This window comes from Ursus americanus, chromosome 6, assembly GCF_024610735.1.
Source record: "Ursus americanus isolate L20-20 chromosome 6, mUrsAme1.1.p, whole genome shotgun sequence".
NCBI classification, from domain to species: Eukaryota; Metazoa; Chordata; class Mammalia; order Carnivora; family Ursidae; genus Ursus; species Ursus americanus.
The window spans coordinates 9,423,844-9,444,640 of record NC_142132.1 but is presented as its reverse complement, the minus strand read 5'-3'; the positions used below and the strand labels follow the sequence as shown (position 1 = coordinate 9,444,640).

Below are 20,797 nucleotides of genomic sequence, written 5' to 3'. Positions count from 1 at the left end.
GAGAGGTGATGGTGGCTTGGACCAGAGTGGCAGCAATGCAGGTGATGAGAAGTAGTGGGATTCTGGATATATTTACAAGACAGAGCCAACAGGATTTGCTGATGCATATTGGATGTGTAATGAGAGAGAAAGAAGATTCATTCAAGTCTGACTCTAAGATATTTTGCCTTAACAGCTGGAAGAAGGGAGTGGTCGTTATTGAAATGAGGAGGACTGAGACAACAGGTTTCTAAGGGGAATATCTCATGCTGTTTGTGAAGTTTGAGATGTCTGTTAGATAAGTTAGTAGATATGTAGACAGTTGTATACATGAGTCTGCAGTTCAGCTGGATTTCCAGGGCTGGAGATAGCTGTTGGAAGCCATCTGTATGTAGACCTGTGTAAATAAGTGAGCTCACCGAGGGACTGCGTATATACAGAGAAGAGATCCATGGGCCACCGCCTGGGACACTCTAACATTCAGAGGTCTGGGAGATGAAGTGTTTCTTAGAGTTTCTGATGTGACCCGGAGTGAAAAACAGTTGTAATTCATTCATTCATTTTCTTTCTTTCTTTTTCTTCCTTCCTTCCTTCCTTCCTTCCTTCCTTCCTTCCTTCCTTCCTTCCTTCCTTTTTTTTTCAGAAAAACAGCTTTATTAAGATACAATTTACCGATTTAAGGTGTACAATTCAGTGGTTTTTAGTACATTCACAGAATTGTGCAACTGTTACCACAATCAATTTTAGAATATTTTTATTACCCTAGGAAGAAACCCCGTACCCTCCCATCCCTAGGCAACTCCTCATTCCCCTCATCCCTTCTATCCCTAGGCAAGTGCTAATCTACTTCTGTCTTTACGGCTTTGCCCATATGGAGTTCATATCATTGGAATCATATATGTGGTCTGTTTAGGAAGAGGTAGTATTCATTAGTACCTGGCATCTAGAGTCATTAGATAATTCGTCATTTGGTAAAGGTGCGGGCTCTAAGATCTCTCATTGTACAGATACATTTTCCTCTTTGTAATTAGTAAGAAAACTGTGGGATAGATATTTTGAGACTGTGAATATTCTGTTCTCTAACAACCTATTATATAGTGGTTTTAGTGTTCATTGAACATCCTTACTTAAATCAGTGATTATGTTGCAAAGTGATGATTTTCTATTACTATCATATTCGAAGACTGAGTTCATACTATCTATAATTCAGATGTATTATGTAGAGTTTTGCCTTTTTTATTTATACGTCTTTTCTGTTACCATGAAAATCTTGGTTCCTAATAACAAATATTGTATTACCTTATATATATTTATGATATCATATTTTATATATTATATTGTATATTCTGTATATTAGTGTTATGTTATTTAAGGTAATCATAGCATTAATATGTTTTCATTATCTTATAATGCACATAAAATGCTATCATATATATAAAATAGTTTCATAATTATAATACCAAGTGGGATTACTGGATTATGGGCTAAATGTATATGTGATTTTGTTAAATAGTGCTGTATTCATTCAGTAGGATTGCACCATTTTGTTTTCACGAGCAGTGTAAAAGAGACCCTGTTCTCTAATAGCCTTACCAATGTAGTGTATTGGCAAGCTTTTGCCTTTTTGCCAGTGTGATAAGTGAGAAATAGTATTTCTCTGTAATGCAGTTTTTTTTCTATTATGAAGGGTTGTGAACATCCACAAAAGTAGACAGAATTGTATAACTATAGTACCCACCATGCAGCTCCATCAACTGTCATCCCAGGCCATGCCTCCTTCGTTCCCTCCCCCCAGATTACGCAGGTAATATTTTATGTCTGTATCAGTAAATACCTCTCACTGATAAGGATTCATTTTCTTGGTGACATAACCACAATAACATTATCACACTGAAAATAAAGATCCATTTCCTTAGTACCATTAGGCAGTGTCATGATATCTAATTTCTTAAATATATCAGCGGTTTTAAATTTATTTTAATTTAAAAAAAATATTTATTTGAGAGAGAGTGAGAGAGAGAGCACAGGCAGGGGGAGCAGCAGAGGGAGGGAGAGGGAGAAGCAGACTCCTTGAGGAGCAGGGAGCCCGATACAGGGGCTTGATCTCAGGACCCTGAGATCATGACCTGAGCCAAAGGCAGACAGACGCTCAACGGACTAAGCCACCCAAGTGTGCCTGTCAGTGTTTTTTTTAAAAACAGGATTTATATAAGGTTCATATGTTGTGTGTGTGTGTTTTTAAGTCTTTATTACTTATTTTTTATTTTTTAAAGATTTTATTTATTTATTTGAGAGAGAGAGAGCGAGTGCACCTGGGAGCAGAGAGAGGGGCAGAGGGAGAAGGAGAGAATCTCAAGCAGACTCCCCAGCTGAGCCGGGGTGGGGGGGTGCGGGGGCTGGATCTCAGGATCTGAGATCATGACCTGAGCCAAAACCAAGAGTCAGTCACTTAACCGACTGAGCCATTCCAGGCGCCCCTTAGTCTTAACGTATAGGTTCTTCCTCCTGTTCTTTTCCCCTGCTCCCTTGGAATTTACTTTTGAAGAAACCATGTTATTTGTCCTGAGAAATTTCTTATAGTTTGGATTTTTGCTATTGAATCCCTGTGGTATGGTTTAACATGTTCTCCCCCTGTTTTCTGTGTTTCCTATCAGTTGGTAGTTAAATCTAGAGGTTTGGTCAGATTCAAGCATTCTTTTTCCAGAGGTGTTTTCATGGTGCTGTCATGTTCTTAGGCACATGAAGTCTGCTTGCATTTTTTATGGTGTCCGTGGTAGTGCGTACTGTATCTCTGTTATTTTGAGATTTTTCTTATTATGAGTGAAGTCGAGCATCTTTTTATGTTTAAGGGCCATTTTTATATCTTTTTCTGCAGAATATCTTTTCATGTGTTTCGCCCATTTTTCTATTGAACTTTTGATATATTTCCCTTGGCATTTTTTTTGCAAGCTCTTTAAATGTTAGGGAGATTTTTTTTTTTTTTTATGATGATATCAGTTGTAAATATTTTCTACTGGCTTTGACTTTGCTTCTCGGGGTTTTACCATGCAAAAGCTTTTCTAAAAAAGTTATGTGTGGTCAATTTTATCAGTGACTTTTTTATTGCTACTGGATTTTTTAAATTAACTTTTTAGAGCTTTAAGTTACATACAATAACTGTATCTGTTTAAAGTTTACAGTTTGATGAGTTTTGACTATATTGTGGCATGTGGCTATAATTCCCTCACACAGTAGAATGGTATTTCATTGTAATTGTATAGACAAATTACATTTTATTTATCTCTTCATGTGTTGATGGACATTTGGGTTGTTTCTAGTTTGAGACTATTAGGAATAAAACTGCTATAAATATTTGTAAATTAGTCTTTGCATAAATATATGCTTTCATTTCTCTTGCATAAATACCTAGGAATGGAATGCCTGGGTCAGAGGTTCAGTGTATTATTCTGGTTTTATTGCCAGAACTTTTCCCAGAGTGGTTGTGTCATTTTACATTCCCATCAACGTTACAGAAATTCTGGATGTGACAACACGATTGTCATTTTGCTTAATTTTAGCCATCTGGTGAGTATGTATGGTATCTTTTTAAATTCAGGATTATTGATGTATAATTTATGTACAGTAAATTTTACTCATTTTAGGGCACAGTTCTATAAGTTTTGACATCTGCATATAATTGTGTAAGCTGTACCACAATTAAGATACACAACAGTTACATCATCAAAAAAATTTGACTTATGTTCCTTTTAGTCCTTTTCCTTATCCCAAGCCCTAGCAATTCTTCTCCTTTTTTTTTTTAAGATTGATTGATTTATTAGAGAGAGAGAGAGTAGGGGGAGGGGCAAAGGGAGAGAATCTCCAGCACACTCCCTGCTAAGTGAGGAGGCTAGCCCTGTACAGTGCTCGATCTCCCAACCCTGAGATCATGACTGGAGCCTAAACCCAGAGTCATACACTTAACTGACTGAGCCACCCAGGCGCTGCTCAAACCCTAGCAATTCTGATCTGTTTTTTATCATTGTAGTTTGTTTTGTTTTGTCTTTTTTTAACTTGCATGCAGTGAAGTTTACTCCGTGGTATATGGGCCTGAGTTTTGATGAATGCGTTGCATAGTGGTATATCCCACCACAATTAAGATGCAGAATAGTTCCATCACTACAAAAATTGCCCTTTGAAGCCAACCCCTCCCTCCACCTGCTCATTTGTTCTTTGTCCCAGTAGCCTTTTTGCTCTGGCTTCTTTTCACTTAACAGAATAGATTTGAGATTTAGCCATGCTGTATGTATCAATGGTTTGTTCCTTTATATTGCTAAGGAGTATTCCATGGTATTGGTTGTACCACAGTTATTCAGTTATTGGTCAAAGGACATTTGGGTTGTTTCTGCTTTTTGCCAGTATGTTGCTGTAGACATTTGTACAGATTTTTGTGCAAGTACAGCTTTCAGTTCACAGTAGGATTGCTGGGTCATATTGTAATGGTATGTTTAACTTCATGAGAAACTGCAAAACTGTTCTTCCAAGTTGCTGTACCACTTTGCATTCCCATCAGCAGTGTATGAGAGGGAGTTCACTTGTCCCACATTCTTGTCAGCATTTGCTATTGTCAGGTTTTGTTGTTGCTTTTTGGGTTGTTTTTGTTTTAGCCATTCTATTAGGTATGTTGTGGTATCTCATGGTTTTTATTTGCAGTACTTACCTAAATAATTATCTTGAACATCTTTTCATGTGCTTGTTTACTATTTTTATCTTCATTGACTTGTCTCTTCAGATTTTTGGGCCATCTTCCTGTTTGGTTGCTTCTCTTACTACTGAACTGTAGTATTTTCTTGCCTGTTCTTGGATATTAGTTATTCAATAGACATATATGTACTGAATATTTTTCTCATTCTGTGGCTTGTCTTTTGATTTCTTAACAGTGTCTTTCAAAGAGCAGTTTTTAATTTTTTTTAAGTCCAATATAACAACTAGTATATGGCTTATGCTCTTTATGTCTTAATTAAGAAATCTTTGTGTACTCCCAAGGTCATGACCACTTTCTCCTATTTTTTTTTTTAGAAGCTTTATCGTTGTAACTTTTATATTAAGTCTGTGATTAATTGTGTTACATTTTCCCCCACAAGAATACCTGATTGTTCTAGCACCATCCTTTTTTATTATTTTTTTTAAGATTTTATTTATTTATTTGACAGAGACAGCCAGCGAGAGAGGGAACACAAGAGGGAACACAAGCAGGGGGAATGGGAGAGGAAGAAGCAGGCTCCCAGTGGAAGAGCCTGATGTGGGGCTCGATCCCAGAACGCTGGGATCACGCCCTGAGCCAAAGGCAGCCGCTTAACGACTGCGCCACCCAGGCGCCCCTCTAGCACCATTCTTGAAAAGACTATCCTTTCCCTGGGGAATTGCCTTGGCATCTTTGTTGAAAATCAACTGACAATATATATGTAAGAGTCTGTTTCTAGATGCTTTCTTTGTTCCACTGATTTATTATATCTATCTATCTATCTTTTTTTTTTTTTAATCCTACACTGTTTTTATTGCTGTAGCTATTTTGTAAGTCTTAAAGTCAAGTAGTGTAAGTCATCCTACTCTATTCTTTGGAAAATAGATTTGGCTTTTCTAGGTCATTTGCATTTCAATATATATCATAAAATACATGTCATATTCTCAATTTTTATAAAATATTCTGGACTTTTTATTGGATTATTATATCAGTACTTCATTCTTTTCTGTGTCTGCATAATATTCCATTGTGTTGGATAGATCACATGTTTAACTGTTCACCTGTTGATGAACATCTGGGTTGTTTCCACTCTTTGGCTCTTGTGAATAGTGCTGCTATTAATATTTATGAGTACCTGTTTTCACTTCTTTTGGGTGTATATCTAGGAGTGGAAATGCTGAGTTGTATGGTGATTCTGTGTTCAACTTTAGAAGAACTACTGAACTGTTTTACACAGCTGTTGTACCATTTTACAGTGTGGGGGTTCCAATTTTTCCACATCTTTGCCAACACTTGTTATTTTCCTTTCTTTTAATTATCACCATCCTAGTGGGTATAAAGTGGTATCTCACTGTGGTTTTGATTTACATTTCCCTAATTACCAGTGATACCGAGCACCTTTTTGGTGTTCTGTTTGGCCATTTGTATATCTTCTTTGGGAAAAATGTCTTTTCAAGTCCTTGCCTGTTTTTTATTTAGATTGTTTGTTGTTGAATTTTATTTTATTTTATTTTTTTTTTAAAGATTTTATTTATTTGACAGAGACAGCCAGCGAGAGAGGGAACACAAGCAGGGGGAGTGGGAGAGGAAGAAGCAGGCTCACAGCGGAGGAGCCTGACGTGGGACTCGATCCCAGAACGCCGGGATCACGCCCTGAGCCGAAGGCAGACGCTTAACGGCTGCGCCACCCAGGCGCCCCTGTTGTTGAATTTTAAGAGCTATTTGTATATTCTGGATACTAGACCCTTGTCAGATACGTAATTTGTGAATATTTACTCCCATTCTGTAAGTTCTCTTTTCATCTTCTTGATGTTGTTTGATGCAAAAAAGCTTTCAGTTTTGGGGCACCTGGGCGGCACAGCGGGTTAAGCGTCTGACTCCTGGTTTTGGCTCATGTTGTGATCTTGGGGTCCTGCGATTGAGCCCTGCGTTGGGCTCTAGCTCTTTGTGGAGTCTGCTTAAGTTCCTCTCTCCCCTTCCCTACCCTGCTTATATACTCTCTCTCGCTTAAAAAAAAAAAAAAAAGCATTTAGTTTTTATGAAGTCCAATTTAGCCTATTTTTTCTTCTGTTGTTCATGTTTTCATTGCCAAATCCAAGACCATGAATATCAGCCTTCATGTTTTCTTAAACTGTTATGGGTTTAGCTATCTTATATTCAGATTGTTAATCCATTTTGAGTTAATTTTCATACAGAGTGTGAAGAAGGATTCAGTTTCATTGTTTAGCATGTGGATCTCCAGTTGTCCCAGCACCATATTTTGAAGAGGCCATATCTTCCCCATTGTATGATGTTGGTACCTTTGTTGAAAATCAGTTGGCCATAGATGAATGGGTTTGTCTCGGGTCTCAGTATTATTCCTTTGGTGTGTATCTATCCTCATGGCACCACTCAAGTGGATAGTTTTTACTGTGGGTTACAGGTACACCTGGAAGATACTGGGGGTTAGACTCCAGACTACCACAATAAAGCAAATGTCGCTGTAAAGCAAGTCAAATGAATTTTTTTGTCTTCCAGTGCATGTAAAAGTTACGTTCACACTATGCTGTAGTCTGTAAAGTGTGCAATGGTATTACATCTAAAGAAAACAATGTACATATCTTAATTAAAAAGCTTTTCTTGCTAAGAAAATGCTAACCATCATTTGAGCTTTCAGTGAGTCATAATCACTGATCACAGATCACCCTGACAAATGTAATAATAATGAAAAGGTTAGAAATATTGTAAGAATTACCCAGACGTGACACAGAGACACCAAGTGAACAGATGCTGGTGGAAAAATGGTGCCAGTAGACTTGGCTCCACGTAAGGTTTGGCACAAACCTTCAGTTTGTAAACAACACAGTATCTGTGAAGCACAATAAAATGAGGTATGCCTGTACGTTAGTATAGTGTATTAGTTTTTCAGGTTTTGATCATTTTTAGAAATTTTTAAACTGTTGAGTAAGTTCATTAAGGAAATTATCTCCTCAAAGTGCCAGATTTATAACAACACACATACATGACCTTAGTGGAAAATTTTAAAAAATTTTTGGTGTGTCTTACTATTTCTCTGGATGCATACAGAATGGTATTTAGAGATGCAGCATATCAGGATATGTTCTAATTGAATTTTCACTGTGGGTGAAACAATCTTGGGTCTTTAAATGAAGAGCTAGTTACATATATGAATTCAGCCTGCCAAAAGATGTTGGTGCTGTCTATAGAAGAATTGGAATAGGAACAGTCTGCAGATTTGCATCTGTCAGGAAGGAGTTACATATCTATAGATTCTAGAGAAAAAATGGCTGGGAACTCTGCTTTTTACTCAAGTCATGGTTTTTAACTTTAATCAGTACAACAAAAATTTTAGTACTTTAAGAATCAGAATATGATATGCTTCTGAAGTCTCTTTTAATCTATAATGTCTCTCTTCTCCTCTTTTTCCCCCCATAATTATTATACTGAAGAAACTTGGCTGTTTGTCCTGCTGTTTCCCACAGTCTGGCTTTGGCTGATTGAACCCCTGTGGCGCAGTTTACCATGTTCCTCTGCGATCTTTATTTCCTGTAAATTGGTGGTTTGACATAGGGAGGTCTAGAGACTGGATCAGATTCAGATAAAAACTTTTTTTGTTACATGTTCACTTCACAGGTGACGTTTGTGCCTTCCATCAGGAGGCACATAATACCTGCTTATCTCTCTTTTTCATGATGTTAATTAACTTTACTTTGATTCATTTTAACTTTAGCAATTTGAAGAGTTTTAGAGAGAGAATGTGGTATAGATGTTAAGATATAAGCTCTAGAGCCCAAGAATCTGGGTTCATGTTTTGATTTATTATCTACTAGTTCTCTAATCTTAGAGAGTTGCTTTCCCTTATGAGTGTTAAGTCTCTTATCTGTGAAATGGGAATGATGATTCCTATTCATGGGGTCGTTTTGAGGGTTCAGTAAGAAAATGTGTGGAAAAGAGCCTTGCACAGAGCCTAGCAGATAGTCAGTGGCCAGTAAGTGTTAGCTATTGTTGTTCCGCGAATTTAAAAATATTCTGCAATAATCTGAGAGGTAGATTATCTTGGTTTATAAGTGAGGAAATTAAAGTTTGGATAGCTAATTTTTTGGCTCATCCAGGTATGTTTAGGGGAAAAAAGTAGGTCAGTTATTCAGCTGAGGTGACTGGCTCTCCTTTGTTCCAGTCAATGTGTACAGTTGTATTTAGTAACCACTCATAATAAGCTTAATTTCAAAAATGGTTTTTGCTCATGCTTTGTACGTATTCACATCAACCAGCCCCCATCTCATGTTGGGAAGTAAGCTGTTTGTTAAATAAATTGTATATAGCACATTTTATGCATGAAGTCCACTGAGAAATACTGTCAAATGTTTTTATTTTACAGTGTAATGTTCAGGCTCAGAAATGCCTTATGTGGATCGTCAGAATCGCATTTGTGGTTTTCTAGACATTGAGGAAAATGAAAACAGTGGGAAATTTCTTCGAAGGTACTTCATACTGGATACCAGAGAAGATAGTTTTGTATGGTACATGGATAATCCACAGGTTTGTAAAATCCAGATGGTTTCCTTTTTTCAAAAACACACAAGAATTTTAATTATTAAAATATTTAACATACTATATGGCTGTTAAGATTTGTTTTCCCAAGCAATCTGTGTTTAGATTTATTTCTACTGTCTGCATTCTTCCTGTCCTGCATGCTCAACTCCTGCTGTCTTACTTGAATTTCAGAAGATGAAACTAAGTTTATTTAATAAAAATTTGTGTGTGCCTATGTGTCCCCACCCCGACACCCCCCGACACCCCCTCCCTATGGGAGAGAAATGCTGTCTCTGGTAGAAAATTCTGAAATCATTTAAATTTAAGATACGGTCTCTAGGATAGAAACTGCTGTCTTTTGGTAAGGAAACTACCTGATCTAGTTGACACTCTTGCACACACGTGTAGTCCTTTCATCTTGTGTAGTAGCAGATTGGAGTGTCAGTCGTGTAATGCCATTCACGAATTGAAATGCACTTTGATTTTATTGTCGGCTTTCAGATCATTGGGGATATGTCATAAATTAAAAATTAGAATCCCTGTTTTAAGATCTGTGAAAGACGTTGGATTAGTGATCATCTGTTGAGTAGTTCTAAGTTTTCTCTCCCTGTGAATCTCTTCATTCAAATTGGGATGAATGTTACAAGGATGAGTCCCTAGCAAACCTCTAAGCTGATCCTGTCTTGTGGGTGAGGAGCTTAGAGTCAAGGAAGAAGTGGAGACTGGTGGGAGGTTCCATTCTGTCTCATGGAGAAGGAACTAGATCCCCTGACAACCAGTCATGTATTCTTTACCACCCTGTACTTATTTCAGGTTAGACAAAATAATTATGTACTAATGCATTTATATTTTTTTATATAGAATTCAAGTTGTAAGGGACCTTAGTACAAATTTCACCTCCTCCTCAATGCAGGAAACCTCTGTGTCCCTGGTCTTCACTTTAGCTGTTGTTTGAATTACACATTATGAAAAAGTACTTATAATATTTGAGACGCTTTAATTATTATTTTCTCTGTGAGCCAGAATCCGTTTCCTTGTATCTGCTCCCCATTTATCCTGCCCTGTCCTCTGATTCTCCATAAAGTAAGTTTAGTCCTTTATCCAGACATGGCCTTTCAAATTTTGGAGGATAATGTGTATTTTAATTCAGTGTAGATTATTTGAGTGCTGACATTGATTCTTTTTTTCCTAGGAACTGTCTACTCTCTCTCCTTCTCCTTATAGAGCTTATTGACACTGCTTTACTCCCTTATCTCTAGGTGTAACCACCTTTCTTGGGTGGTAGTAACCTGGCTATGCAACTACATGATTAATATCTTTATTTACTTGGCCAGAGTCAGTGAAAGAAGGAACAGGTCAACAGAAATCAAGAGTTCATGTTTCTCTATTATTATATTTTTTATAGAAATCAGATGTATTCCCCTTAATGACCCCATTGTTTTATCTGTGGCACAATCCCCTCCCAGACTCTTTCCCAAAGTGGGAAGTAACTTAATTCCCCTTGGGGCGCCTGGGTGGCTCAGTTGTTAAGCGTCTGCCTTCAGCTCAAGGCGTGATCCCAGCGTTATGGGATCGAGCCCCGCATCAGGCTCCTCCGCTGGGAGCCTGCTTCTTCCTCTCCTATTCCCCCTGCTTGTGTTCCCTCTCTCTCTGGCTGTCTCTGTCAAATAAATAAATAAAATCTTAAAAAAAAAAAGAAAGTAACTTAATTCCCCTTGACTGCCTCTCCCTGCTAGTTACTAGATCCCGGTTTCTGGTTCTCCTGACCTGCACAAGCCATTGCACAGTTCTGGCCTGTGCTCTTCCTGGTTCGTCTTTCTTCACAAAACCTCGTGGACTGATACATAGGGATTCTCCCTAATTGTATTTAAAGCTCCTTGGTTGTTTTTCTTTCTTCATAATAATGATTCTCCCCTCAGAATTCCTCCTTCTATCAGCACTTCCCACTTAGAGTTAGGAGGTGAGCACAAAATGGACTACGTTTATTACACTGAGGGAAACATGAATTTGGAATCAGAGTTACAGTCTTCATGGAGGTAGTAGCATTCAAAATTGACCCACAGGGTGGATACGATTTTGGCCAAGAGATGGAGAAGTGGGTATTCCAGTGCTCAAAGAATAGTGTGGGCAAAGAAGTCTAAGCAAGGAAGCCCGTGGCCTCTGTGGAGCACAGGTCACTGTGGCTTACAGCAGGGAGAGTTCGTGTTAAAGTTTGCACTCAGCTAGATCTTTCTCACATGAACTGAGTTTTTTGTTTTTTGTTTTTAAGAGTTGCAATTTTTTAAAAAAGCGTTTTATTTATTTAAGTAAACGCTACACCCAGCGTGGGGCTCGAGCTCATGACCCCGAGGTCAAGAGTCACGTGCTCTTCTGACTGAACCAGCCAGGTGCCCCAACACCAACTCTTTAAGAGCCAGATTTCCATGGTGCACCTTGGTTTTTATGAATGTAGTACAGAATTTTAAATCTGTCTTTTTATTTAGTTCTTAATAATTTTAACTCTTCATTCTAACTGATAAGAATCTTTTACAATCTTGACTCTGCTGCCAGTGGATTAGTCATCAGTATACCAGCTTTGTGTCATTTTTACATGTATTAAGACTTATATCTCCTCATGAAAACTTTAGTAAAATGTCCTGCTAAGATTATTATGTTAGGTTGAACCACATTACCACCATTTTATCTACTAAAAAATGACAGTTTCATCTGCTTCAGTCTAGTTGCTTATGTTATGATGCTGTAACACGCTTATGCTGATCGTAATCCTGATAATGAAAAGAAAATCAGTTTGGCTCACCTTTCCATAGGGAGCCATTGTTCCTCCATTTTCCTTTCTTTACCACTAACCATTGGTTAAAAAATCCATTCTAGTGTATTACTAGGGATCCATTTGGAGCTTTCTGTATTTTGTTGAGGGTGTGGTTAATGGTGGAGAATTAAATAATTGAGTATCTGTATCAGGAAGTGACTTTGAAGAAACTTGAAAAAAGTATTTTGGCAAAAGGAGTGTAGGAACTCATAAGAACAAATGGCTCATTTTCCTTTTTATCTTAAATGTCACTATTTGATTATTTCTTGTTCAACATCAGGGAACAGATTTTGAAACCTATTTCTTTGTAGTTGAACTTGGCAGTAATCATACTGATCCACAGAAACTAGGTATTTTGCATATTCTTTATCTCTCATCTACTTATATTTCCCTGTACTGTGCCACCATTTAATCTGTGACCCTTCATGTCATGCGGCCATGACATAGGTCTCATTTCTTTTCCTCATACAAGGCTTAGAACTGTATTCAGCTAGTTAAAATAATAAATTTTTGGAGGCCTTAAGAGAAAAATTACAATTTTGAATGGAAGGGTAGCAGTGTTTGAAAAAAATCACTTTGATAGTAGTTAGGAGGTCTTGAAGACATTTTAACATTCATTTCCTTATGCAAAATTTAAAAGAACAACAACAAAGCAAACTCTAAACGTAAAACATTTTCTATAAGAACACAACCATTTAACAGTATACCTTAAAAATTATAATTTTATTTTATATACGTATTTATGGTTTATATTTAGAAGCTTGAACATAGTATATAGTTTAAAGCAAAATACAATGCAGTTTACATAGGAGTGAAAATTTTGAAAAGACCTGGCCCTGTCAGCCATAACAGTTTATGTTTGGGAATCTTAAGTCTTTGAAATGTTTTGGCTTTCACATAATTAATTGTTTCCAGTAAGCTTATAGAGAGGTCCAAGAAAGGTACTTCCTAATCATTCATATAAAACAAAGCCAAAGGTTTTCTTTTTAATGTACATTATTATAAAGTTAGTTAAAAAGTTTATCTTGGTTAGGGGCGCCTGGGTGGCACAGCGGTTAAGCATCTGCCTTCGGCTCAGGGCGTGATCCCGGCGTTATGGGATCGAGCCCCACATCAGGCTCCTCCGCTATGAGCCTGCTTCTTCCTCTCCCACTCCCCCTGCTTGTGTTCCCTCTCTCGCTGGCTGTCTCTCTCTGTCGAATAAATAAATAAAATCTTAAAAAAAAAAAAAGTTTATCTTGGTTAATCTACAGTGGAGGAAACTTTCAAAGTTAAGTTTGCTGTTAAAATCTTCTATCGGAGTTTTCCTTTAAATTCTTTATTATTTTTTTCCAGACTCTTTTATCTGGTGTTCCTGCCTCCATTTCCCCCTCTATAATCCATCCAGTTTATTATATTACAGGATATATTAAAGTATCATTTTGATTACAGGATGCTCACAAACCTTCGTTAATGGTTCAAATTCTTAACAGTATAAATTCTTTGCTACTTTTTTATTTAGGTCCTGTGTAGTAAGGTTCTTAGTTCAAGTTTCCAAACCACCGTTTTCTGCTACAACCCTATATAATCCTGTACCACAACCATACATTTATGGCTTTTAAAGAAAAGTTGAGCCACAATGATAAAAATAGCCTTTTAGTTATAGAACGCATTATGGTGGAACAGAATAGAGTTTGGTTTTGTTATCTACATTGTCAACTTGATTTGTAAATACTTGAATTGAAAAAGTTGATTTGTAAAATGTGATATTAAAACATCTAATTTCTTAACTTTTTGTAGTAGATTTAGAACATTATAATATAAAATAATGTTGGATTTTAATTACGTATTAATAATTTGTTTCCAGAACTTACCTTCTGGATCATCACGTGTGGGAGCCATTAAACTTACCTACATTTCAAAGGTAGTCTTTCTATATTGTTTCACATTCATGCATGAATTAAAATTCCTTGGAATGAGAGTGTGAATAAAAGGAGCAGTTTCCTTTCTGTGTTGTTTAGTGATGATGTTCAGGGTCATATCATGCTGAAAATAGTACCTGGTCACTATGTGTAGGAAGGTCTTTGATAAAGTTAGGAAGAATATGGGGTTAACTTGTATGATGTGGCAAATTGCAAAAGTTAGCATTAACTTTTATGATTGGGACATCAGAAGGACATAGGAAGGACATCAGAAGGACATAGGAAGGACATCAGAAGGACAAAGATCAGTTAACAGGTTTTATCTTTGGGAAATCTGGAGAATATTTTTTTTCTAAGTCTGAATTTATTTAAACTGTTTCCAACTTTTAATCCCATTACTTTGACTTTTTGTTTATGTTTTATTTTGAAGAAAATAAGAACCATTTTTATGACGAAACAATGGTTTTTCCCTTATTTCACTTTGTTTCTACTAATTTCTGTTTTCTTATTTGTTGATATTTCTGGAATTCTTGCAGTACTGTTTTTCTTTTCAAAAATTTAGGTTTGGTATTTTCAGGTATTTTTCCCCCCTTTATTTTACTGGTGTTTTGGGAACTGAGATAGAGATGTTGAGGAGCTAGACCTGTGGGTTTCATACACAAAGTAATATTTGTAGATGACTTAAGTTATGAGATGTGAAAAGTAGCATTAAGTCATATGCATGCGCATACTATTATGCATATATTAGAATTGGTTAGCAAAGGTCTTCAACAGAAGACTGGTTTACAAGTGTACCTCTGTTTAAAGGACAGTTTTATAGACAAAGTACTTTGTTCTCTGTATCGTTCTCATTGACAGCAACAAAAAGAATCAGCCCTTCCACAACAAAGATTACATATTTGAAGGGCAACATTTCATTATTGTTTAATTAATTAAAACCGTATTATTTAATTTGCAAAAGACAAATATGGTGTAAGTATACCTCAGGTGTTCCTATAAATTAAGATATTTAATAAATGCTTTAGGGTAACTTGCAGCTTAAATTCTATAGCGATTATTATTAGGAAGCATAGAATTCCACTGTAAAATAAACTGTAGACTCTTCGTCTTCTTGATTGCCTGCAGTATATGTGTACTGTAATGTAAATACGCTGCTAGGCATTTTTGACTCTCAGTGCAATGGCGAGGAATAGGCAGTTGAGGGAGAGGTTGCCCATATGCTCATATCTTTTCAGTTGTTTGTTGCCTGGTCTTTTTAAAAATGGGAGCTCTTTTTAAAAATAAAGTATTAACTAAGGAAGTAGGCCTGACTGGCTATCTGATTCCCAACTCCTTTGCTCCCCTTTTAAAATATAACTTTCTCTGTGCACTTCTGTTGACTTTCATCTCTGTCCCACAGCTTTCCGAAGTTTGAATTGTACAGTTTGTACTCTACTTTAGACATGCCACTTTTTTTCCAGAATTTATTCCTGGAACAAATTCCAGTGTGACTCAGAGCTGTGAATTTGTAGTTGGGATCAGTCAGGAACCCCAGACTTAAGAATTCCTTTTGAAGGTACAAAACACATGCTACAATGACATGTTCTCACACTGGGCAGCAGGGTGGTAATAGTCATGAATGGGCTTCCAAGAACGCTGCTTTCTTTAAAGGGGTAACAGCAGCCCAGTGCAGCTAGTTGTTTCACCTTCTGAAAGGAGCCGTGTGTCGCATTTAGTGAAGTGGCCCCATTGTCCCCAAGGTATTGTAATATACAAGAGGATCCAGTGCCTTGTCATTGCAGATTAATGCCTTCTGGGTTTTTGGACTTGATTAAATACACAATCTCCTCCTGGCCCACCATCATTTTCTCTTAAGGTTCACAGCTCATTTAGAAATGTGCAATTTGAGAAGAATTCATAGTTTCTGTAGAGTATTCTGAGGGTATTTTGAAAATTAAGTTAAACTAAAATTTCTTCTGTGTGTTACATAAAAACTTAATGGTTTACTTTCAACTTCTTCACATTTCCTTTGAATAAATACAAGTTTATGCAAAAAGAACATGGAAGTATTATTTGTTTCAAACATCTTACAGTTGGGAGCCATATTCTGTTTGATTTGCAGTTCTTTTTCAGTAGCTTTTCAAGTTTAATATTAGATCTGTGTGTGAATGCATGTTATTATTGGGAAATCATACATGTGGACATTCATGCAGCATTTGAAGTTGGTTATAGTAGCATATGAAGAAGTGAGTGACTCGTTTCTCCTTTTTGTTAGGTTAGTGATGCAACTAAGCTAAGGCCAAAGGCTGAGTTCTGTTTTGGTAAGTAGCCATATTTTATACGTTTGTTAATTTAAGTTTGGCTAACACAATTACATTATACCGTGAAAGAAAACAGTTCCTGAAAACCACACAACACAAACCTATGGGTTAATGGATTATTCTAAGGGAAGTTCCCTTGAAACCACCATCCAGGTGAAGAAACGAAACTCCGCTACCCCTGACGCCTCTTTCCTGTGTCCATCCCGGTCATAGCCGCCTCAGATGTAGTCCTTATCTGCCATGTATAGCGATCACTGCCAGCGAGAGTTCCAGTAATTTTTTAACTTTCTACCTTGTATTATTCTGTAATAAATATATAAATAATGGAAAGGATTTGGTTTTCAGCTTGTGGGTAGTGAGAAGTTTACAGTTTGGGGGTAGAGGTAGTTGAGGGTGTCTGATCCACTTGTTCAGCAAACACTTAGTGAATGTCTAGTATGTGCACACTCTGCTGGTCCCTGGAGCTGCGAGAGTAACAAGAAGCAGTCGTTGCCCTTCAGAGTGTCACAGGCTGCTTGTCTCACAGACAGACCCAGTGGCAGTATCATTGCCTTTATTACAGTCAGTAGATAAAGGAGTGTACAGTCCATTGAAGAACCACAGAGTATGAGCTTCAGATCCTCACTGGGGAGTCGGGGGAAGCCACACTGGGTGAGGAGATACTGGAGTCGGTGTCCAGGTGCCCTTGATCATCCCTCCCCCACTGGGAAGACAAGGGGTGGGATGACAGAGACAGAGGCATGCAGGGGAGAAGAGCGTGGAGTGCCTGGCACCTGGCCACTCCGTGAAGCTGCTGGGGACAAACGGCGACAGACCAGAAAGTAAAAGGGCAGGTAGGAGTCCAGGTGTAACATGTTGAGAAGTGATTGTGTGTGTGTGTGTGTGTGTGTGTGTGTGTGTGTGTGTGTGTGTGTGTGTAAACAAGAGGTGAGAAATAAGAGAGCATCTAGAAAGCTGACATAAGGTGAAAGGAGTTTTTTGCCTGGATAGAGTTTTGATGCAGGTAGATTAGTTCAGTGGCTCCCGAACTACTATCCTCACCTAAGAGCCTGAATCTGGGTAGTGGCAGAGGGGGGGAGAGAGAAAACACTAGCAGGGAACATGAAGGGACTTGGTGACTGGATATGTGGGAAGAGAGAGGTTTCAGGTAGGTTCCCTTTCAGTAAAGAAATGAGGAGTCAAGGAGAGCTGGGTTGGGTAAAATGGTAAGGAGTTTGATGTGGCAGAGAAACATCCAAATGGAAATGTGGTGGTGATATAACCGAGGACTAGATGGAGCTTGAAGATCAGGAATGGACAAATTTGGAACCGTGAAGATAGTGGGTGGTAGTTAAAGCTGGGAGAATTGATGTGCCCTCAGTATGTTAGGGACCCTAGTGATGGAAAGGACAAAATTCAGAGTGGCCAGCTGGCATGCTTTAAGTGAAAGTAAGATACCTCTTGAGGGAGAATTGATGTTAAAGTTCCGTGTTCTCTTTTGCTTGTAAAGGGCAGGTTTCTTAGGCATTTTGTTAGGGGTAACATCTGGTGGCCGTTACGTATATCCAGTAAGAGAACAGGATATGAGCAGGACATAAAGTAGCTGTTCAGAGACTCCTCTGTAAGGCTTTTACCACCACTAAGAAACTAAGAAAAATTTATGTATTTATTACAAATTTATAATTTTGGTTACTGAATAGGAAAATTCCTCAGAGCCTTGTGAATGACAAGCTAGTGGGGGTAAGTCAAGTAACAGAACTTTGTTTTAGAATGTGTAAAGTATATACTCTTGACAAGTCTTTAAATCTCAGACCTGTGGTTTGAAGGAATAGGATTGTGTGGTGATAGATGTGACATTCAGTTATCGGAGTATTTAGAATGGGTGATTTAACTTGGCATCAAAGGTTAAGAGTTTTGGTTTGCCAGTAGTTTTTTAGTCTTTACTACTAGAGGGGATAGAAAAGAGATTCATAAAATGCTTGCCTTCAGGGAGGGAGGTAGAGGCCCCTAAAATGGAACCGCTAAGTTCCATTCAGAATGGCAGCATGAAGACTCTTCTGCCTTTATTTCATCTCCGATTGCTCAAGAACAAGTGAGAACAAGAAACACTCAAATCGTCTTTGATGAATCTGGCAGACATCTGTAACCCACAGTGTGTACGGATGGGAAGTGCACAGAGGAATGTAAAATAACCTAGCAGAGGCCATGAAGAACTGGCCTGTCAGGGTCCTGCCCCCCATCCCAACTCCAGAGAGAACTAGGTTCCGGGTGCTGTCTGGGGATGCAGCAAGAGGAGGGACTGAAAACAGGGACTTTGTTTGGATGTCTGTGTCAGCTGCCTTTCCACCGTCCCAGCAAGAAATGGCATGTGTAGTATCTTTAGAAATAGAATCAGCGGGGAGCCTGGCTGGCTCCGTTGGAGGAGCACATGATTCTTGATCTTGGGGTCATGAGTTTGAGTCCCATGATGGATATAGGGATTACTTAAATAAAAACTTAAAAAAAAAAGAAAAGAAATAGAGTCAGTGAGGCTCTGTGCTTGGGGAGAAGGGGAGGGATGAGGCATGAAGCTGAAAATAGGAGGACTAAGTGGAAATCTGCACATTGAATGCACCCTTTTCCTGTGTCCAGTCCTGGAGCACTAGGCAGCCAGGTGTAATGGGATGGGAGTCTGCATACCCTAGAGAAGAGAGCCATAGGTGCTGACATCTGGGCGTTTCTACTGGAGGAGTTTGCCGTGTAGTGAAGTCCAGCAGTTAGCAACCCAGTATATCTTCAGGAGAGCTTCCAATCAGTTTTTTAGTACTTTGTTTTTAAATATGAATAGACAGCCCAAGATTATATGACATTTGAGGAGAGAGAACTGTCAAGTAGGAAAAGGGACATAAGACAATGCAAAACTCAGAAGAAAAAGTCAAAATCTAAAAGTAGAACAGAGACAAAGATGAGAGGAGAGAAATGAGAAAAATAGAGGTTCCCTTAAGAAAGTCCGCCATCTGACTAAGAGGAGAGGACAGAGAAGGAATGGAGGGAAGAGAGAGAACGGACAAAAGAAGTCATGTGACAGGGTCGCATAACCATGCGTTCCGTAACCACATTGGAACCATCACCTACGTTGCTTCTGGGTTGTGAGACAGTACCTGTTTGCAGTCAGACTCATGTTTGCGCTTCGGCCTTTGCCCATCTGATATGTTCACTCTGATGGTGAAGGTTTGAAACGAAGTACTCTAGTGAAAAGGTAGTAGGAACACAAGCCTCTGGGATGGAGTCATCATACCCTATACAAGCCCTGATTTAGGGGCGCCTGTGTAGCGCAGTCGTTAAGCGTCTGCCTTCAGCTCAGGGCGTGATCCCGGCATTCCGGGATTGAGTCCCACATCGGGCTCCTCCGCTGGGAGCCTGCTTCTTCCTCTTCCACTCCCCCTGCTGTGTTCCCTCTCTTGCTGGCTGTCTCTCTGTCACATAAATAAATAAAATCTTAAAAAAAAAAAAACACCTTGATTTAAAAGCATGGCAACTTACAGGTTTTATATAATTTTGTTTTATTCCAGTGTGTTTTCTTTCTGTGTCCCCGCCGCCCTCCCAGCGTTGTTAATATGCCACTTCTCAGTAATTTGCTTTACATTTTCCATAATGCTTTCTTACTTGGAAATCTCCAGATGATGGTGATGAAGATGATGATCTCCGTTCTGCCCAAGCACTGTCCTTAGTTTCTTTACATCTCTCACCTCCACCCCTCAAGGAACGGATGGGTTGCATCCATTTCATTCATGAAGAAAATGGGGCTCAGAGAGATTACACGGGTTTTGCAGGATGGCATTGCTAGTTAAGTACATGAGCTGGTCAGGTCTGAGGGACTCCAGGCCCTTTTTTCCCCCCTCCCGTCATATCATTATGCCTCTTTCTGCCAGGCACTAGATACAATAATAAGCACCTGAATTTTTGTTTGGACTGCAAGGTGTGCTAAGAATCTTTTTGAGAGGTGTATTTGCCTCTCTTCCGTTAAAAGAAGTCCTTATATATATAAATGTTATTCATTCAAAAACAGATGTATGGAGCACTTGCTTTGTAGCAGGTAGTGTTGTACCAAGTGCTTAGATTTTCAGACTCCACGGATGATCCAGGCAGATGCTCGGAACAGTGTGAGGGGAAGAAGCCACGGGGGGTGGGGAGCTCAGCCTCAGCCTGAGTTGGAACAAGATTGTGAGAGGGTGCTTTGCCAATTGATAGGAATTAAAAATGAAAGCGGTGTGTTAGCATACATCCTACAGTGCTACTCATTTATCTTAATTTATGCTTATGGCATTTATAATTTTCCAGTCTCTAGTAAGATATAAAAGAACTGATTTACAGTGTTTTAAATTTCTTTAGATTCCAGACTAGTTGTCGTACAGCACTTCCCAAGGGACTATTTGACTTCCTTGCTCAGATCCTCATATCAGTTCAAGGACACTCTGGTTTAGTGTCTTGGTCTCAGTTCCAATGTCAAAGTCCTGTGCATTTGAGAAATAACTTTTTTTCCTTGAGGGTTTTCATTTCCTCCTTTCCTTAGTCATATTCAACTGAGTGCTTGTAT

At 38.4% G+C, this 20,797-nt stretch overlaps 1 protein-coding gene across 10 annotated transcripts in view; it reads left to right on the top strand.

Moving 5' to 3' along the window:
* Positions 1 to 20,797, top strand: part of PLEKHA1 (pleckstrin homology domain containing A1) — a 56,715-nt gene that overhangs the window by 6,298 nt on the left and 29,620 nt on the right. For 6 of the 10 annotated variants that reach the window (XM_045803340.2, XM_045803346.2, XM_045803345.2 and 3 more), the window contains exons 2-4: positions 9,078 to 9,238; positions 13,888 to 13,944; positions 16,197 to 16,242. In XM_045803340.2, coding sequence (XP_045659296.1) covers positions 9,098 to 9,238; positions 13,888 to 13,944; positions 16,197 to 16,242 — 244 coding nt within the window. In that variant the 5' untranslated portion in view covers positions 9,078 to 9,097. Of the gene's footprint in view, positions 1 to 1,436; positions 1,784 to 9,077; positions 9,239 to 13,887; positions 13,945 to 16,196; positions 16,243 to 20,797 lie in introns of those variants that run through there. The other 4 variants (XM_045803347.2, XM_045803349.2, XM_045803348.2 and 1 more) reach the window with 2 other exon arrangements.